The sequence below is a fragment of the Cryptotermes secundus genome, unplaced genomic scaffold (genome assembly GCF_002891405.2).
Source record: "Cryptotermes secundus unplaced genomic scaffold, Csec_1.0 scaffold1120, whole genome shotgun sequence".
Classification (NCBI taxonomy): Eukaryota; Metazoa; Arthropoda; class Insecta; order Blattodea; family Kalotermitidae; genus Cryptotermes; species Cryptotermes secundus.
The window spans coordinates 165,471-186,057 of record NW_019729911.1 but is presented as its reverse complement, the minus strand read 5'-3'; the positions used below and the strand labels follow the sequence as shown (position 1 = coordinate 186,057).

The 20,587-nt window shown below is 40.9% G+C and overlaps 1 protein-coding gene across 1 annotated transcript in view; it reads left to right on the top strand.

Moving 5' to 3' along the window:
• Positions 1–11,249: 11,249 nt before the first annotated feature.
• Positions 11,250–20,587, top strand: part of LOC111865831 (kinesin-like protein KIF21A) — a gene marked incomplete in the record, with an annotated part of 129,152 nt that continues 119,814 nt past the window's right edge. Inside the window, 1 exon segment of the mRNA XM_033751981.1 lies at positions 11,250–11,829. Coding sequence (XP_033607872.1) covers positions 11,780–11,829 — 50 coding nt within the window.

The following is a 20,587-nucleotide window of genomic DNA, read 5'->3' as shown; positions in this document are numbered from 1 at the left end:
ATAAAACATAAACGAATAATTTTCAAACGCCCCCACTTTGTAAGGCAAAGGACCTTCCTTCGTTTGAGAGTTGGCTTAAGCCGTGTCACTTCACTTACATCCTCAGAAGAAAATTTCTCAGAATTCATTTTAAAAAACTACAAACACTCTGGCCAAATAGAAAATCCCATTGCTAAAATGTACTGTCGAGGGAGCTGTCGGGGTTGGGATGGGGTTGGTAGGCTGTTCAGCGCGCCCCTCCACTGCGACGTAAAATCAGGAGGATGAAGACCATCAAGACGATCAAGACCTCCCTCACCTGGCTGACCTGGCTTGTCCAAAATCAGCCGAGGTCAGGCGACGGACGAAGGCGATTGGGAACCAACGAGGAGCTAACAGAATGACAGCTGCTGTAGAAAGTACTTGGGAAATTTCTGCCACCTACTTTCAAGCTGATTTCTTGCTCCTCCGAAACGTCGGTAGACTTTCAACGTATTACATGGCGTTATACCACAGGAGGTGGTAATCTTCATCACCACAGCTGTGAGAACGTCAAATCCGACACAGGACAAGCTTCAGGGAGGCCGACTGCGGGCGTTTGTGTATACACGAAGTAGAGGGCGCTGTGACCCCGCAAGTTCACTGTAAGACGCAAGAAGTGTACTCGTACAATGCAGTGGCAGTGGTACACAAGACAAACTGAAATAAAGATCATATTGGCTACTGACAATGTGATAACTGTAAAGGTTAAAATCCATGTATTTTAAATAAGAAAAGAGGCCCAATATTCGCAAGGGTTTAGGAAAGTCGAACTTTGGTTGCCCGCCCAGCCTCCTATCCAGTTGGTACCGAGTTCTTTCCTCGAAGTTAAAGCAGCCGGGGAGTGAAGATGACCACTCACTTCAGCTAGTGCAGAAGTCAAGAAAACGTGGGTCCATACATCCAGAGCCCTACACGCCTTCATAGCGTGCAAAGTTTCTACCAGCAATAGAACACTTAAGAGGCCAAATTTAGGATTTGATAATAAAACACTCAAAGCAGTATGAAAAAATAAATTTCCTGGACTAAAAACTGACAATAATTTGACAGTACTTTAGATATGTCTCTCTTTCTTTCTTCAAATTGCCTGCATGGCAAGTGGCCACGCCATCTTGAATATCTACAAGGTTGGACGGTGCCACAACTCTAAAGATCACAATCTGAATCTCAGGCAGTTCATTCACTGGAATCGCGGGTTTGAGTTCCTCTCGAAGGTCAAGATGTGTATGGGATTTTCAGTCTTCCTGTTCAGTGTAGAATGAGTTCTTGCTATAGGTCAATCATCCATCGAATAAGTCCTAATAAATATCTAAAAGATCTATTGGTCTAAAATCAATACTCAATCGGAACAGGTCATGATTGATTTGAGGAAAAGTATTCTGCTGAAAGAAGAAGGTTGGCTTCATGTGTATTTATTTATTTATTTTTTTACTTTAATCCATGGATCATTGTACATGATATAGGACAAGTCAAATACTATACAATAATAAATAAGAATAATAATGATATAATAAATAATATAAAAATATACTAAATTAATACAATGATGATTCTGTCTGCCCATATTTGAGTCACTTTAAACTGCATGAGCTATAAATAGGAAAAATTAAAATCACAGTAACAAGCATAATACGATAAAATAAACTGACATTAATAAACCATATTGTCTTGCTGGCTCATTATCAGGTTTCAGTGATTTTTATTCCAAAGCACTATTGGATGAACATCAGAAAAGCCATATGATAGAAACAGAAAATGGAAGTGCTCAGGTTGAGTCCGACAACTTTTTACAGTCTTCAGTTTGTGTAAAAGAATTCCAACCATTGTATTCTAATAATGATAAAGTTGTGGATAATGGTGTGATGAACATGGACAGTAGGGAGATGTTAGGAACATTGAAGCTAGAGAATGGTGAAGGTGATACATTGCTAGTACCAGAAGTTTCAGGGGCTGAGAAAAGTTCTGTAGACAAAGATATTCAGAAACAAAATGAACAGGAAAATACAAAATAAATCAGAATGGTAGTGTGGGAGCATCCCCACAGCGTCTGGCAGACAACCGTCACTCTTTTCAGAAAGTGCCAAACAGGCAGCTGTGACCAAAGAGACACGGCATTTATACACTCAGGTCAGGTCATGTTACAACTGACGGTCAGTCAGTCTGTCGGTCTTGGTGTCGAGCCCCAGCTGGGGCTCAAGACCAGATATTCCNACTGCAACTTATATACCAGCTACATATATTTATAAACTTCACCGTGCCCCGCCTTTCCGTGCACGGCCTAATGGATGCGCGCTGTGACAACCTCAACTTTAGCTCCGCCTCCCGGCCGGCAGTATTTAAGACCGGGAGCCAACGGTGCAAACAGTTGGTACAGATCGAGTGATCGGAGAGGAGACGGTATTGGTGTCGAACGATTACGAGTTTCGTTGCTGCTGGAGAGGAGTTGTGATCACTNACAACTTAATTTATGGAATTTTACCAACTATTCTTTGACGATTTCAAGTTAATTAGTGAAATTTAAAAAATTTGTATGCGATTTCATGATAATTTAAAAAAATTTACAAAATATTTGGCGATTTCACTTTTATTTAAGGAATTTTATCAAATTTGTTAACGTTTTCTTATTGATTTAAAGAATTGTATGGAATATTTGAGCGATTTTAAGTTAATCTAAGGAATTTTATATAATTTTTAAGATATCAATCTAAATTATGATATTCAACAAAATTTTGGTGGAATTTACTCCTATGTAATTAATTTTAACATAATTTTGGCCGATTTAAAGATAATTGAAGAAATATTACCCCATTTTTGGACGAGTTCAATTTAATAAAAAAAGTCAATATTTTTTTGTGTTAAGTTACAAGTTAATTTGACATATTTTGACAACAGTTTTTCGATTTTTNAGAGTCTCTCCTGCTGGAGCAGAAGGAAGAATCAGCTGAGGAATTTCGAGAACAAAGACGACGTAAACGAAACCCCTCAGAGGAGCAGACTAAAAAGCCAAAGCCGTCAGCTAGCCCAAGGGAGCCCAGGATAAAATCCCAGGTTAAAGTGCCGACAAAAAATTTCTTTGCGCCCCTCAGGACAACAGAAATGGACGTCGCAGAGGAGACATCCGACAAAAGAGAACAACCATCTTGCAACAGGTTAGGTAGGCCTCCTCCNTCCATTATTTGCACATATTCAAGCTAATTAAATGAATTTTAACCAATTTTTTGAACATTGCTAGCAAATTTAAAGAATTTATCATTCTTATTACGATATCAAGTTAATTTAAGGAATTTTAACAAATTTGAAACGGATTTCANGAATTCTCACAAAAGACATGGCGGACTTTTCAGCCATAAAGAAATTCCTTGAAGACAGTAATTTGGCTTAATTTTCCTACTTTCCAAAATCAGAAAACCACATCAAAGCTGTCATCCGTCACCTCCCCCAAAATACTCCAGCGGAAGATATCTCTGACGGTCTGGTGAGTCTGGGGTTTGACGTCATTAGCATCAAACAAATGACCAGTCGTCGGACTCCTCCAGAAGGAACAGATAACATCTACAATCCCTTGTTCCTTGTTACACTTCCCAGAACTGAGAAGTTCCAAGAAATCTTCCGACTGACGAACCTCTGCGACATTGCCATCAAGGTAGAGGCATACAAGGCACAAAACGGTNTTTTTTGACGATTTTAATATTATTAAAGCATTTCAATCCAAATTTTGAGTGATTTGCATTAAACTCATGCAATTTTAATCAATTTTTAATAATTTCAACTCTATTTATGTAAACNCACGTTGTTTGTGGTGCGGAGGTGGCCACTTACACAAGGAGTGCCCAGAGAAGGAGAACACTGCCTCTACCCCAGTATGCTGCAATNATGGAATTTTATCTAATTTTTTAGAAATTTCAAGTTAATTAAGCAAGTTGACGTATAGTTGAACCATAACAAATTGTAGCAAACACATACAAGCGTGGAACCACAATAGATAGATCAGTAGAAATTTATGCCACGAAACCAAACTCATAAACAGGTCCATGACCCCACGGCATGGAATAGAAAGAAGAACTAGTAACAAAAACTAATAGTGTCTAACTAGCGTCAACAATGGAGTTAATCGAGTCTATCTGATATAGAACTTAATAGAAATGTATATAAGCATATATCTCGTCATACAGATCTTCTATGTGAATTGGTGACTTCATTGCTGATAATGGGGATCCAAATGGGAGAAAAGTCCAAACTGGGTTGGCTAATTGGGTTGGCCGAGCATGCCATATGGGCCGCTTCCTTGTATTTCCTATACCTGATGTAGCTTTCAATATCCAAAATCTTTGCTTCATCCCAGCCTACCCTATATCCCTCTTCATAGGCATGTTGGGCTAATTTAGATTTTTCTAGAAGAGCTTCTTTTAGGTTATGCATATGTTCCTGTAGCCGTACGGCCAGAGGTCTGCCTGTTTCGCCAATTTAGCTTCTGCCACATTCACAGGGAATGCTATAGACGCACTGTGCCCTCTGTTGCGGATCTCTTTTCGGTCTAGTTTTAATAAGGGAGTTCCTAAGTGTGTGTTTCGTACGGAAGATGGTCCTAATATTATATCAATTACCTATCCGTTTAAACTTTTCAGACACACCCTTCACATATGGANCACATACTGGATCACGTTAAAATTAGCAACCTTTCGGAACCCATTGAAAAATTTACAGATGGGAGCGGTTTCAAAGCCTCGCTTCTGAATTAATATCACCTAAACTAGAAATTATTTCGGGGGTAGAAGCCGATAAAGCGCCACGCGACGTTGCAGCTTCTATTGCTTCGGCATATAGGCTGTCGACAAGTAAAGTTACACTTTCGGACATAAACAACGATCTTCCTGGTCTAGACAGTTTGATAAAATATAAACAGAGGCTACGAAAACTGTGGCAAGAAACCAGGGATCCAGCGTGTAAAACGGCAGTCAATTGGGTCACCAAATCAATCAGGCGAATGACCCGTAAAAAGGCACTTGAACGGTGGGAAACAAAAATAAGTAACGCTGAAGTCACACCTCAGTGTATATGGCCCATTGCGAAATCTCTCCTTCAGAGAGACGGACCAAGGCACCAACTGCTATTCATGGTTCTTCTGGCCTAAAAGTTCATCCCTTTGAAAAAGCCAACGAAATTGTCCACTGTTTGGAAATTCAGTTCACGCCACATGACCTGTGCGATGAAAACCATGAAGAGCGGGTGGATGCTAGATTTCAAGCTCTGCTGGAAGCCGTGGATGAAAACCCCCCTCTAAGGATCAGACCATGTGACGTTCAGAAATTAATAAAATCCCTGAAATTAAAAAAGGCCTGTAGAATTGACGGCATTCCAAATGAATGCTTCAGGCACCTTCCAAGGCGACCAATTGGTTCACCTAACTCATTTATTCAATCACTGTTTTCGGCTCTCTTACTTTCCAAATACTTGGAAGGAAGCAAAAATTATAACTTTACCAAAACCGGGTAAAGACCCGAAATTTCCTCAAAATTTACGTTCGATCAACCTCCTGTCCACGACAGGAAAACTATTCGAAAAAATATTTTTGAAATTCCTCCGTAAACATATTGAAGAAAGAGGCCTGCTCAACGCAAATCAGTTTGGTTTTCGTGCACGTCGCCGCACGACATTGCAATATATGAGTCTGGCGGACCCCGTGACCCTAAATTTCAACAATAAAATGTCTACGGCTGCAGTGTTCTTGGACATCGAAGAAGCCTTTGATACCACGTGGCACTCAGGCTTGCTGTTTAAATTATCAAAATTGGAATTCCCCAACTCTTTGACCAAGCTTATTGGGTCCTTTCTCTCTAAACGTAAATTCAGGGTCTCTGTTGAAGGCGAAATGTCAACGCCAAGGGAAATGCAAGCAGGGTTGCCACAAGGTTCGGTCCTTTCCCCCACTCTTTTCAACATGTATATTAATGATGCCTCCCAAACTGATGGTATTCATTTGGCCCTCTATGCGGACGACACCTGTCTATATGCGACAGATCGCAAAGAGGGTTTTATTGTCAGAAAACTCCAGCGCGGTCTCAGCTCAATGCAGACCTAGTGTGAGTGCTGGAATATAAAAATTAATGAAGATAAGACTCGGGGGGTCTACTTGTCTCGTGGAAGTCGACCGCCTGAGTCTTGTCTTACTCTAAATGGAAGAAATGTTCCATTTGTAAATAGTGCAAAATATCTAGGTGTAATCTTCGATAAGAGAGTGACTTGGAGATTACACATAGAAATGATCGAAGCCAAGGCCTTCAGAACATTCATTAGAGTATATTCCCTATTCAAAAGTGAGCGATTGAGCGCTAACATTAAACTAACCCTCCATAAAGCTCTTATTAGATCCTAAATGACTTATGCTAGTCCCGCCTGGGAGTTTGCGACAGACACCCATCAAGTGAAATTGCAGCGCCTGGAAAACAAGCTTCTCCGCACGATTGGCAATTTTCCAAAGCGCACACCGGTCCGCGATTTGCACATGGCAGTCAAACTCCCGTACGTATATGATTACATAACAAAATTATGCAGGCAACAAGCAGAAGTCATACAAAATCATGATAATGAGAATGTTCGCAACATCGGACAAGGCGAAGCCCGACACAGAAAGTATAAGAGGCTTAAACTTGGTGGCGGTCAGGCATACGACCGTTCAAGTGTCTAGACTGCCGTGGCAGCTAATACTACTAGGAAATATATATATATAAGGGCATAATCTGCTGTACCTAGCCTGGACTGACAGAGGCCGTGTATATATTGTACATTTAAATAAGAAATAAGTGTGTATTGTAAATATGTGTAAATACAGACAGTGGAGTTAGTAATACAGACTGAGTAACAAATGACAAACCCGACCTCTCGTTAGGGAGGTCGCTACACATAGACAAGACAGTAACTTTCATTCAAAGAAATATCTCGTCATGAGCCCCAGCTTGGGCTCGACACCAACACAGACAGACTGATTGACCGTCAGTTGCAACCTGACTCTGACTCTGACTCTGACTCTGTGCAACTTGAAACGGCAACGCAGTCAGAGGCATCAACTCCACTTCTGCGACCGGGTAACTGGCGTAGTCGCCACAAACCTTCAGCGAACGCATCTTACGCAACCCAGCAACCGGCCAAGCCAGTCGATCCTACCGGCACGCGCAGCACTGCATCACCGCCCAGACAGGCCAGCTAGATGGCCGTAAGACTCTGCCCACTATAGAGGAGTGAAATTGCAGTGAAACGAACTGCCCTTAGAGGGCCAGCCAACTCTTGAATATTATACGTATATTCTATGTTGTGTATATTGACTTTAAACGATTCGATATATACAATCGTATAGTTTCGTGTGGTTTGTCTATTGGAGTGTTGACGACAATTCCACATTGGTGACCCCGATAAAGTATGGCGACCGTTGACAGCACAACAACAACCTAGGCCCCGAGAGTGACCGTGCGGCTCCCACTGTTCTGGGCCGAGCAGCCTGCCGTATGGTTCGCCAAGGCTGAGGGACAGTTTTCATTGGCCAACATCAGAGACGAACAAACGAAATTTTATTACACAATTTCGCAGCTGGACCAACGTTATGCGGAAAGCGTTGCAGACATCATCACCGCGTCACCCGAACATAATTCTTACGCTACGCTCAAGGCCGAGCTCGTGGGGCGGCTGACCCCCTCGAAGGAGCAACGCATCCACCAACTGATCACATTGAGGAGATGGGCAAACCTAAGCATCTCAGAACCCTCGCCCCCGACATACCCGAGTAAATCCTGCGCACCATCTGGTCCAGTCGGCTGCCTCCACAAATAAGGACCATACTCGCCGGCCAAACTGACTGCAGTTTGTAAGCCGCCGCCCGCTGCGCAGACCGCATCACTGAGGCAGCACCGCAACCGGCGCTCGCTAGCGTTGGGCCATCACCCAACGCCGCACTCAGGGAAGAAATAGAGGACCTCTCCCTACAGTTGGCAGCACTCCGGGCCGAGCAGAACCGCCCCCGCAAAGCCCCAGAGACCCTCCGCCCAACTCCAAAGACCATCCTCCCAACCCCAGAGACCCCCGCTACAGAACTAGGTTCTCCCACCCAGTTACCAGGAACCACCGTGCACACAACAGATCACCTTTCCGAGACGAACCCGCAACCACCCTCCGCTGGTACCATCGTCGATTCGGGGCCCGGGCACAAAGGTGTACCTCACCCTGTGACTACCACCAGCAGGGAGACTAAAGCAGCAGACACCACCGGCGACACACGTCTGCTCTACAAAAACGGGCCACCTGTCTTCATCACCGACAAGTACAGCAAGCGGCAGTTCCTGGTCGACATCGGTTCCGACCTGTGCGAATACCCCCGCAGGCTTGTTCCGCGACGGAAGGAGAGGGTGAACTACGACCTCTGCGCTGCTAATGGCACTACCATCCACACCTACGGATGGCTGCCTCTCAGCCTCAACTTGGGTCTCCGCCGGGATTTCACGTGGCGTTTCATAGTGGCCGACGTCACCATCCCATCATCGGTGTGGACTTCCTCTCCCATTTTGGCCTGTTGGTGGACTGCCGAAACGAGCGTCTCATGGACAGGTTGACGACGTTATCCGTAGGGACTCAAGCCACCAGCATGCAGATCTCGAGCGTCAAGACCAACACTGGCGGCACACCGATCGACAGCCTCATCTCCGAATTCCCGGACCTCATTCGCCCAGCCGGAGTCCAGCGCAAAGTCCGCCACACCACCGTGCATGATATACGGATGATACCAGGCCCGCCAGTGACCTGCCGACCCCGGCGGCTGGCACCAGACCGGCTAGCCATCGCCAAGTCAGAGTTCGACGTTATGCTGCGAGATGGCACAGCTCGCCGCTCTGAAAGCTCCTGGTCCTCGCCCCTGCACGTCGTTCCCAAAAAGGACAACGGTTGACGTCCTTGGGCCGCGACTATAGAGCGCTCAACGCCAGGACAATCCCGGACCGCTACCTAGTCCCACATATCCAAGACTATTCACACCAGCTCCATAGCTGTACCATTTTCTCCAAAATTGACTTGGTACGAGCCTAGAACCAAATTCCCGTCAATCCCGGCGACATCCAGAAGACGGCCATTACCACTCCTTTCGGCCTGTTCGAATTTCCCTTCATGTCCTTCGGCCTGCGCAATGCATCCCAAACCTTCCAACGGTTTATGGACAACATTCTGCGGGGACTCTACTTCTGCGGTGGAACGAACTGCCCTTAGAGGGCCAGCCAACGCTTGAATATTATACGTATATTCTGTGTTCTGTATACTGACTTTAAACGATTCAATATACACAATCGTACAGTTTCGTGTGGTTTGTCTATTGGAGTATTGACGATAATCCCACAGTAGATATTCATATAAAGCCAGAGAAAGGAACTGAAAAGGGAGATGCATTTAAAAACACTTCTAAATTCTGTTAAAATTATCAAAATAATTCGAAAATATTGATCAGGATTACAAATCAAATATTTTATAAACTGCTAATAAGATCATGGAAGAGAATGGCAGTCATATCAAAATAGAAGCTGTTATACCTGAAATTGTGAGACAGGAGACAAGAGAAACAACTGGATAGCCCTGAATCAGAGAAGCCAGTACTCAAGGCGCAAATGAGAGAGATGAAGCATAACACTTGGAAATGTAATCTTTGTAATCATGCTTCCACTTCACTGCAGAAGTACGAAGAACATCCTCAAACTCATCCTCAAATAAAGTTCTTGTGCTTGTATTGTAGTAAGCAGTTCCCATCACAGAAGAGTCATAGTCATCATGTCAAACAGAAAAAAACGTTTCATTTGCAAGCATTGTGGAAAAAGCTTCCGTTTTTGGTATTCTCTTAGAGACCATTTGTTCATTCATAATAAAGGTGAATGCATATTTCAGTGTGAAAAATGTAGGAAAGAATTTGTGTCAAAAGCAAGCTATGATAGTCATGACTGTAAACCTGGTGGAGCTTCGTACCTCTGTGCTATATGTGGCGAGAGCATGAAGCACCTTCCAAGTCTTAGGTCCCACAGACTCTCCCAAGCTGATCATGCCAGTCAGCCCAAAACTTTCTTGTGCAATATGTGGAAAGGAATACAGCAGCAGGTGACACCAGAAGATGTACTGCCTATGTGATTATGTGCACATTCTGTGTTTGTAAACTTGAAATGTGTCATCAGTTTGTTCGTGGATGTTTGGATGCAAATATAAAGTTGAGAAAAGTTTCTGGCTTGGAAATGGATGAGTTAATGCTTTACAGTGATGAGCATACTGTTGAGAGTCTGTGAGGAACATCTTAGGAACCTTCTACACAAACAGAAAAGGAACTGTATTCACACACGTCTGATGGTTCTGCAGATGAGGAATATGAAACTCATACAGCACAGTCGGTCAAATCAGATATGTATGACTGCTTTATGTATTTATATCTACGCACACGTCTGTGATACACTGCAACTGGACTAACTACAGGTTTTTTGGATGTGACCATCCTTTGGGAAATTCAAGAGATGTCTCGGTGACGTCGGATTTTCGTGTAAACTACGCTCCCTTTCAGAATGTACCAGAGGGGTCTCGATATTTCGTTTGGACTATAGGCTCCTGTGACCTCCCCCCTCGATCTGCGCGATAAAACAAGCAAAAAAAAAAAAAAAAGACAGAAAGAAAAAGAGGCTTAGTTACCAAATACTAATTATTATCATAAAACATGGAAACATAATCCACGCAAGCTGCGTCCATATTTTTCGAAATTTGGAATCTTGTTTACATGTTCGACATTATTCTAATTTCTTATATTTACCAACTTTCAACGATGACTAGCATTTTGAATTGCCTTGCAATATGGTTGAAGAACAATGTCTGTGAAATAAAGCCTTGCAGTTCGGCATAAATCAACCGACGTGTCGGAGGAATATTTCACCTCCATCTTCAGGGTTGAAGGGTAAGCGAAGCAAGAAACTAGCATGATGTAGTGAGCAAGCAGAGTTGACAGTTCAAAGGAATTGCTTTGGCGACAAGAAGACGTGTGATAAGCGCGTACTTCGTTCAAGTAATTCTATAATTTGGGGTTTAGATGTCGCTAGTATATGCTTCCGCACGCAAATCTTCCCAGCTGTTGCATTTTGTTGCCGCCCTATATTTGGTTATTCGTGATCTTCGTGATCCGTGGATCCGCAGCGGTTGCAAAAGTCAGTTTCAGTCGTTTCAGTGGTGTCAGTTGCTGCAGAAGAGTGGTGGTATTGGGTTGTGATTTATGTTGCTGTTGCTTTTTTTGTTCCCCTTAACTTGATTCACAGATTTATGTCAGTTCTGATTCGTGAATGACAGTTTGCTGCTGCAGTCACGTTGCCTTAAGGTGTGGGTTCGTGTTTAATTCATGGTTTAGGTTTTATATTGTATCTTGAAGCGTTGGGTATAGCTTGAACAGAAGACACGAACTATGGTTACAGACATTTGAATGCAGTTTAAATATGTAGTTTTTTCTGTATGCATATCATTGACTTCGTCTGTGTTTCTTAACAAGTAAACGGCGTGGATTATGAATTCGGTTCATTCAAATGAAACAGTATTGAACTGAACAACGAGAATATTCGGTGGCTGTGATGATTATGCTTGAAGTTTGATTTTCAGTGATGGTGCTACCTTTGTATTATATTCTTAATTAAACGGCTGTGACAGTTGCAAATGTTTAAATTTTACATCAGACCCAGTTTAGAATAGCTGACACTCTGCAACATCTAGAAGAAATATCATGTCTTTGATAGCAGGAGATGAAGACTCCAGTGTCAGAGTGGCTGTGAGGTAGGATCATAATCTTTTCATTAATACGTTTGTGGATTGAATGATTGGCCTAGAGATATTGACAGTATGATTAGTGTTAGCAGTAAACAGTGAATTCAGGATCATTCTAGCCGATTCTGGCAATGGACTTCCCCCTCCAAAATTATTAATACAGTATTTAGTTACACTACTAAAAATTTAGATATTTAACGACATTTTCAAACAATTCTTTCGAGACAGCCAAGCATCCAGAGGTTTTGTGACCAAAAGTATTAGCAACAACAGTTGTTCTTTGTTGAGGATATAAAATTATACCTATTTGTTTGACAAACCCAAAATAAGTATAATTTTCAAAACACTTGAACATATTGGATACAAGTCTTTGAACTTTAAAGCAGTCTTGACTAAATTTAATGGTTCCATTTTCACATATGATGAAGACCATCAGTGGGTTGAAATTTAGGTTTTGTTTATTATAGTTGCTGTACAGTTTTTCATTCAGTTTTCCCCATCATCATTTCTTTCCTTTGTAGGTATATATACATAAAACATTTGGTTTGGGGGTTTACTGTGGCCCAAACGATGATCTTGTTTCATTGTTAAAGATTTGCTACTCCCAGCACTTTGTGTATGTAAACTCGGTGGGTGGGGGGACCAGGCATCTGCCCCCAATTAAAATTTTTTTTAAAAATCGAAGTAAGAAAGGAAGAAATGTGTACCAAATTAAAACATTTTTAAATGTGTCACCGTTTGAGTTTCAAGAGAGAGATTTGTAACTCATGGGTGATCTGTACAGATGTTTTTTTCAGTAACAAAATATTAGTTTGTAAGCAAATTTTTTGGCAGGTCCTCTTTGAAAAGAAACCCTGGTGTGCCACAGACATTCCCATGTCTGGACAGTGGGAGGGAGGGCAGAACTACCCAAGTTATGCTTATGCATAGAGTCACTGAGAACCTGATTTTTGTTGTTGTTACCTACAAAACCATATCTTTATACAGGAAACACTGTTCTTGCAGACCTTTGCATCATGTAACAAGAGGGTCCATGTCAACATTAATTTTGATAAGACACTAGTGATGTGTGAAATATTTTCTTAACCAAGGAATATATCTGGTATTAGTATGTTATCTCATGGTTGATTTTTTAGAAGTTGTGTGTTGGCACTAAGGCACAGCATCTGGCTTGTATTTAGTCTCATATCCTGGCTGAGAACAGAGTGTAAAAATTATTTCTTTTTATTTTCTTAGTCTGTCCAGGTTAATATTATGCTTGCTTTCTTAGATTCCTCCTTGTTCTTCATTCACAGCCATCCTACTATACTTTAATGTAATGTTACACAACTCAGGAGATTATACATTATCATAAATAACCAAGTAAAAAGTTTAATGGAGGGTACCTATAGCAAATCGAAATATTGATATTGTTTAGAGGCAGAATAGTGTGTGAACATAATGCAGAAAGGACTGTACAGTAAAAGATTTATGTTGAGAAGGTAAACAGTAAGAGTAAATGCTCAGTTCTTATGTAGCAGGAATTGTTGAAAATTTGAGTTAACATGGAGGAATTCATTTGCATACCTTGAACACACCAAAATAACTTAATCTGAGCTACACTGTAGTGTATCCTTGACCTCCAGTTACCAGAAGTATTAATTGGTTTTTCTTCCTTGGAAAATATATGGAATGCCTCAGGCAGTTAGGGTTGTTGGCTTTGGAGTAGACAACTGGGGTTTCATTCTGGCAGGATAGTTTGTCTTTCCTGTCATGTCCAGACAGCCTGGAGCCCATCTGATGGATGTAGGAGGTTCTCTTTCCATGGGAGCATGTAAAGACTAGAGGTGTGGAAATAGCTTTACCCTCAGGCTCTGTATGATTATGCCTTCATGGTAGGGTTCCAATGCCCTGGGGGAGTTTCATCTTTTCATTATCCATATCTTTCATTGAAAGTAATTTGATCTGCTTTATTTTTATAGTATTTGAGGTTTTCGCAGCAGTGGTTATGAAGGGTTCTGTTTTCTGTGATGTAAGATGATGATGTCCATTGAATTGACTGCAGAGCATTGTATCCCAGAAGACAGAAGTCAGCTTCCTTTTTAATTATTGTATAATGTTTTAAGTTCACGCAGTATTTTCAGAATAAATTTTACGGTTATGTTGTGGCTGGTTGAATGATTATGTAAATGAGCTGCCTGCTTCTTCTCTGAGGAAAGACAGTAAGTTTATTGGTGCGTGCAAGTCAGGTTCTGGAACTCTGGACATTGGCAGCCTTTCCCATGATGTACAGATGAATACAATTTCTTAACTTGCGTACCCAGTGAAGCATGGAGACTGAACACTAAATCTGTGAAGCGTGCAAGGTTATTACAGGCTTTCACTTGAAAAGAAAAGTAAAGAATACTTGCAAAAGACCAGCTTTGTGTTGTCAAGTATTATACCATTTAAATGAATTATCATTTATTTATCCATGGTGTTCTATATTTGCAGCTTTCTCTGTTTCGGATTCCAAATCCCTCCCCATTTCTCTAGTCATTTTTCTTGGATATGCTACAATTGATAGTCATGGGAATTACTTACTAGAATTTATCAGCTGACAGTATTTTATGTGCAGTGAGACAGACTGGGGCAGAACACAGACATGAGGGATTATGCTGATAAGTGTGAAGATTGCTAGCAGTAAAATGCAGACATACATCCAGCCTTATGTGAGATTCAAATCGATGACTGTGGGAGCCAAGTCTATGTGCATTGTTCTTTAACTGTTAACCTCACCATGGTCATTGAGACGAAATCTGAGTGAACCAAAATTTGTTCTTTGGCACATTAGCAATGCAAAATTGCAGATAGTGCCTATTAGTTCTGCCCTCTGTCCACATGTAACAACACAAGAAATACTGAGTGGATTTTTATGAAATTGTATATCTGGTAGTGGAATTCGTGCTGGAGTACTCATAGTTTCCATGTATGTTCTTTGCACTTGGCATTCTGAATGCTCCTAGCTTCTGAATGTTTACATCCATTATTATGATCTTTCTGTTATATCAAATTAACAAACTCAGTCCAGCAGTTCTTGAATTGCAATATGCATCTGGCAGGAGGGACTGGTAGACATGGAGACATGATCTCCCTTACATTGATTGAGTTTTATGTCATGCAGAGAATGTATAATAAGTATGCAAGGACTGCTCAGGTTCATTAGCAGGAACTATATGTATGTCGAACTGATTGTCTTCTCTAACACATGAAAGTACCTTCCATAGACCATTTTGGGTCAAGCATGATGGCTGAACTGCTGTGCTTCTTAGTTTACTTGGGAGGTGACTGGTTGAAATCTCAGTTTAGGCACCAACTATTCTGTATGAAGATGTTCATAGTTTTCGTCAGTCCCTCCATGAAACTGTTGGGATAATACGTTACTATTAGGCCACAACAGCTTTTTTTACTTCCTTTCCAATTCATTATTTACCATCATTCAGTTACGTCATATAACGCAAATTACTGAAAATTTTGTTAAATAAACTAAAAATAAATAAAAATATTATTTGTCTCTATTGATTGTGCAAAGTTTTTGAAATTGACTACATGTCATGACTGCATGTAGATGGTTGATGGCAAGTATCCATGGGATCTTCATGCAATACTGTAGATTTTTTTTTATTGCTAGTGGGGTGGGACTAAGTCCCTTGTACTGTGGCCACTTCTGGCCTATTGTACCAGCCCCAGATGATAGGTGAGGGTGATTGTGGAGAATTTGGTGGAATGAAGATTGGCAGGGAAAACTTAAGTACTCGGAGAAAACCTACCCCAGCGCCACTTTGTACACCACAAATCCCACTTGACCAGACCCGGGATCGAACTCGGGCCGCCGCGGTGGGAAGCCAGCGACTAACCGCTTGAGCTATGGCGCGGCCTATACTGTAGATAGATCCTCCATATTTTGTCCATATAAAATTATTTAAAGCTTAGGTTATTTTAAAAAGTTGTGTGAAGTTCTGTGGGCTTTGTGAGCACGGTAATGAGCCTTAAGTTCTACACAAAGTCCGTAATTTCTTTGCCACCTAAGTGACTCTTAGCTTCTCAAAAGTGGTGCATCTCCATAAAGTTACTTATTAATTAATTAATTAATTAATTATTAAAGGAATGTATTACCTCCATGGTGCAAGGTCTCTGCTCAGAATCTTGGTTATTTATCACGGTTAAGTTTTTTTTTGTGGTTTCACGTAGTCTATACAGATAATAGCCAGGGCAGTGTCATAAAGTGGACCATGATGGGTTCATCCTGCTTCCTTTCCAAATCACCATTCATAAATATTCCGTTACTTTTCATCTCATGCTGCTTAAGTAATTGTTACAGCCTGTAGGAAACAACCCACTAGAGAGTAGTTTAGGTGGTTTATTTGGTGTTTTCTTACCATTCTTCAGTGCAAGCAGAAATTCAGACTTAACATTTGGGCTTCTGTGTGCCACAAATGCAGTGTACTTTAGAATTGATGTTTGTGTGGTCGTTGACTTGCGAGTCAGAAACTCTTATCATATCTGTCCTTGGTGTCTGTATCTTCCTTGAGCCTTTATAACATACAGCATGGCTATGATAGATAATCAATAAGTATTAATGACATAATGATCGAAAAGATTGTCACAAAATTAAGCTGCTCCACATGAAAACAGTTTGTTGAAACCATGAAGTAGGGAGATCCATAATGTTTTTCCCTTGTTGTCAAATATCGTTACAGTGATTAAGTCAAGGAGATTGAGTTGGATAACACATACTCCTATATCACATATGAGGAAACAGATGAACACACATTATTGTTGAGTCCCAAGAGAGAGAAACCATGTGGAAAACTGGGACTTGGGTTCAAGGCTAACATTATAATTTATCTTGAAGAAATATATTTTTTTAGGAGACCGCCTCTGTGGTCTAGTGGTCAGAGTTCATGCTTACAGATTCAGGGGTTCCGGGTTCGATTCCCAGCGCTACCGGATTTTCTGAGAAATAGTGGTTCTGGAACGGGGTCCACTCAGCCTTGTGAGGATAATTAAGGAGCCATTTCAAGGAAATAGTGGCTCCATTCTAGAAAACCGAGACTAACGGCCGTGGGAATCCGTTGCGCTGACCACGTGACACCCTTTATCCGCAAAAGTTGGCACTAACTTCGCCGACAAGCGGCGGTCGCTTGGTCGTTAAAGTTAGCTTGCGAACTACAAGCCACGGAGTTTGTTTGAATTAAAATTTTGCTTATATGAAGTGCAATTGTTAATTGGTCCATAGTAGGAGTTTGTGGTGATGGTAATTAATGTGTGAGTTCTGCAACATCAGAACTTTTCGTGAATAGTGTCTTCAATTCTTGTAGGATTATGAGGTTCTCACAGATGTGGTTACGAAGAGTTCTGTCTTCTGGTATAATCGTATAACGCCATGTAGTCCATTAAGTCGACAGACATTTCTGAGGAACATGTCACCTCCATCTTTGCGGTTGAAGAGTAAGCAAACCTAGAAACTAGCATGGAGGAGGTAGCAAGCAGAGCTCTGCTTTGTGCTACTTTTGCTTGATGTACTCTTCAACCCTGAAGGTGGATTTGACGTGTTCCTTCGACAAATTTGTTGTCTTTCAGTGGAATACATAACGTGACAGATATCTCAGAAGACAGAATGGTTCAAAGTACATAGGTCGACAATATTATATTTAAGCATCCTGTTACACTCACACAATATATATGAGACAAACTCCGTCTTAAGTGCAACAATTGAATTGTAGTTCTTTCTTCTTCCCTTCCTCCAAACTACATGTTTCGGCCCTAAATGGCCATCATCTGATGTGTATTCTTACGTAGCTGCTACACTGCCCGTAGTTTAAAATTTAAAATCACCAGTCTTTCCAATTGTATGTATGTATAAAATCTTTGTTAACCTACAGGCGTCAATTTGATTTCTAAAATTGACGCGTGTAGGTTAACAAAGATTTTATACATACGGACAATTGGAAAGACTGGTGATTTTAAATTTTAAACTACGTGCAATGTAACAGCTACGTAAGAATACACATCAGATGATGGCCATTTAGGGCCGAAACATGTAGTTTGGAGGAAGGGAAGAAGAAAGAACTACAATTCAATTGTTGCACTTAAGACGGAGTTTGTCTCATATATACATAGGTCGGATAAAAAGTAGTGGAAAAANTATTCTTACGTAGCTGCTACACTGCCCGTAGTTTAAAATTTAAAATCACCAGTCTTTCCAATTGTATGTATGTATAAAATCTTTGTTAACCTACAGGCGTCAATTTGATTTCTAAAATTGACGCGTGTAGGTTAACAAAGATTTTATACATACGGACAATTGGAAAGACTGGTGATTTTAAATTTTAAACTACGTGCAATGTAACAGCTACGTAAGAATACACATCAGATGATGGCCATTTAGGGCCGAAACATGTAGTTTGGAGGAAGGGAAGAAGAAAGAACTACAATTCAATTGTTGCACTTAAGACGGAGTTTGTCTCATATATACATAGGTCGGATAAAAAGTAGTGGAAAAACCTCTATAGTTCTGAAATGGCTTTATTACCTGAGGTAAACACACTTACATTCCTTCAATATAATCGCGCCCCACAAACGTATTGAAGACAAGCAGTGGCACGCACACAGAGAACCTGCACAAAATAACACGCGAGCTGTGCTGAAAGCAAGAGGTAGCCACTGCAGCACATGTAAGCATAGAGCAGGTATCTCTGTGATTTTTTATTTTAAATTTAAATTTTAAATATTAAAGCTAAATTGAGAATTTTAAAAATTTTAAACCAATCGACGAGTCAGTATTAATAAATATTTTAAACATAATTGACAAAACCGACAAGGGGAGTTCTAGAATATCGGGTGCCGATTGACGACAGAGTATGAACAATTGGAAATCTGGAGTTTAAATGTTAATGCTGAGTGCAGTGTGACAGCTACGTGGAGTAAAATACACCTGATGATGACCGGTTGCGGCCGACACATGTAGTTTGAAAGAAGGGGGACAAGAACTACAATAAAGTGTTGCATTTACGACGGAGTTTATATTATACATATAGATTTGTGACATACGCCTACCTCAGCGGCTAACTCCCGCGCAGCCCATCGACAGTCGACATCCAGCAAAGAAGCAAGAAGCTGAATTGTGTGGTAGTCAACGTGGGGTCGTCCTGAATGGCATCCCTCCCTTCACGGAACAATTTCACCCATGGTGTCACTCTGCGATATGGCAAAGCAGCATCACCACATGCTTCTCGCAGTCCCTGCTAACTAGGGACCGGATTTTAATGCAAATGCATATTTCTTTCTTGCAACCAGAAAGTATGCTCGTTTGTATATATGTATGAATTACTTCATTTCTTAAATTTTGGACATGGTTTGATGGTGCATATAAAGGCATATTTTGCCTGTTTTATGAATAAGCGTATTTTCGAAGATCTCTATTTATACTGCATATTTCCTTTTTAAAATGTTTATCATGTAATTTTTTTTAATTTTATGTTCAAATTTTCATACATGGTCGTGTGTATACAATTTTTCTTTACAGTATTAGAATATGTTGCATATTTGACTCAACATTTCGTCATGATTCATGTTTCTGATGCAATACCAAGGACGGGACTTGCCTCATCCGCGTACCATCAAAGTGGCCGCGAAGAGGTTAGTCGGAAGCGTTCACATGTAGCCGCTATCAACGTAATACTATTCAACCGATATGGGACTTCACTTATTTATTTCCGAAGAGTCCATGAGGTTCGTTACGCTTCTTCATTGGAAGCTGGAGGCCATTCACATTAGTGATGACTGGTCTGTAGTTAAGTTTGTTTAGCTTTCTGTAGTCATGCCGAAAGTGAAAGTAAGTCAGAAAAATAAATTACAGCTATATCAGTGGGAGTTCGAAGGAGAGATGATAAGTACGGATAACGAAATTCTTTATTGCCGAGCGTGTGAGAAAACAGCTGGTTGTAAAAAACGCTTTCAAGTGCTTCAGCATTTGAACACTAATATACACAAAGAGCATATTAAAATGAAATCCACGAAAAGTGCTCCTGTTCAAAAATTCCTTAGTGAAGTTTCTAATAATAGTTTTTCAATTTTTCCTTTGATTTATGCGAAGCCTTTTTTTCCCCTTGGCACTCGGTTTTTCTAGATCTTACACATACGGTAGGACTCCTTGGGCGAGTGATCAGCTCGTCGCAAGGCCTCTACCTGTAGACAAACACAGAAAAACGCACACAGACATCCATGCGAAGCCTTTTAGCAGCAGATATTCCGCTGTGGAAACTAACCAATCTTATTCTAAGAAACTTCATAGCGAAGGATACACAGTGGAAGGTGCCCCCACAGTAGACCTAGAGCAAGTATTCCTGTGAATTTTAAATTTAAAAATCTTTAAATTAAAAAATTGTAAATTTAAATTGCTTTTAAAAATACCAAAATTCAAAAATTAAATTGACGTATGTAAATTAACAAAGATTTTATACATATCTGACAGATATCAGCAAGGGGATTCTGATATATTTCGGGACCTAACAACGGAGAAATGAACAATTAAGAAAGCTGGTGTTTTAAATTTTAAACTACGTGCAGTGTAAGAGCTACGTGAGAGTATACACCTGATGATGGCCATTTACGGCCGAAACGTGTAGTGTAGAAGAAAAGAAGACAAAAGAACTGTAATAAATTGTTGCACTTAGGACGGAGTTTGTGTCATACATTGCCAAAGATAAATTTTACTGAGAACCCGAAAGTGCTCAGTTCTGCAAGG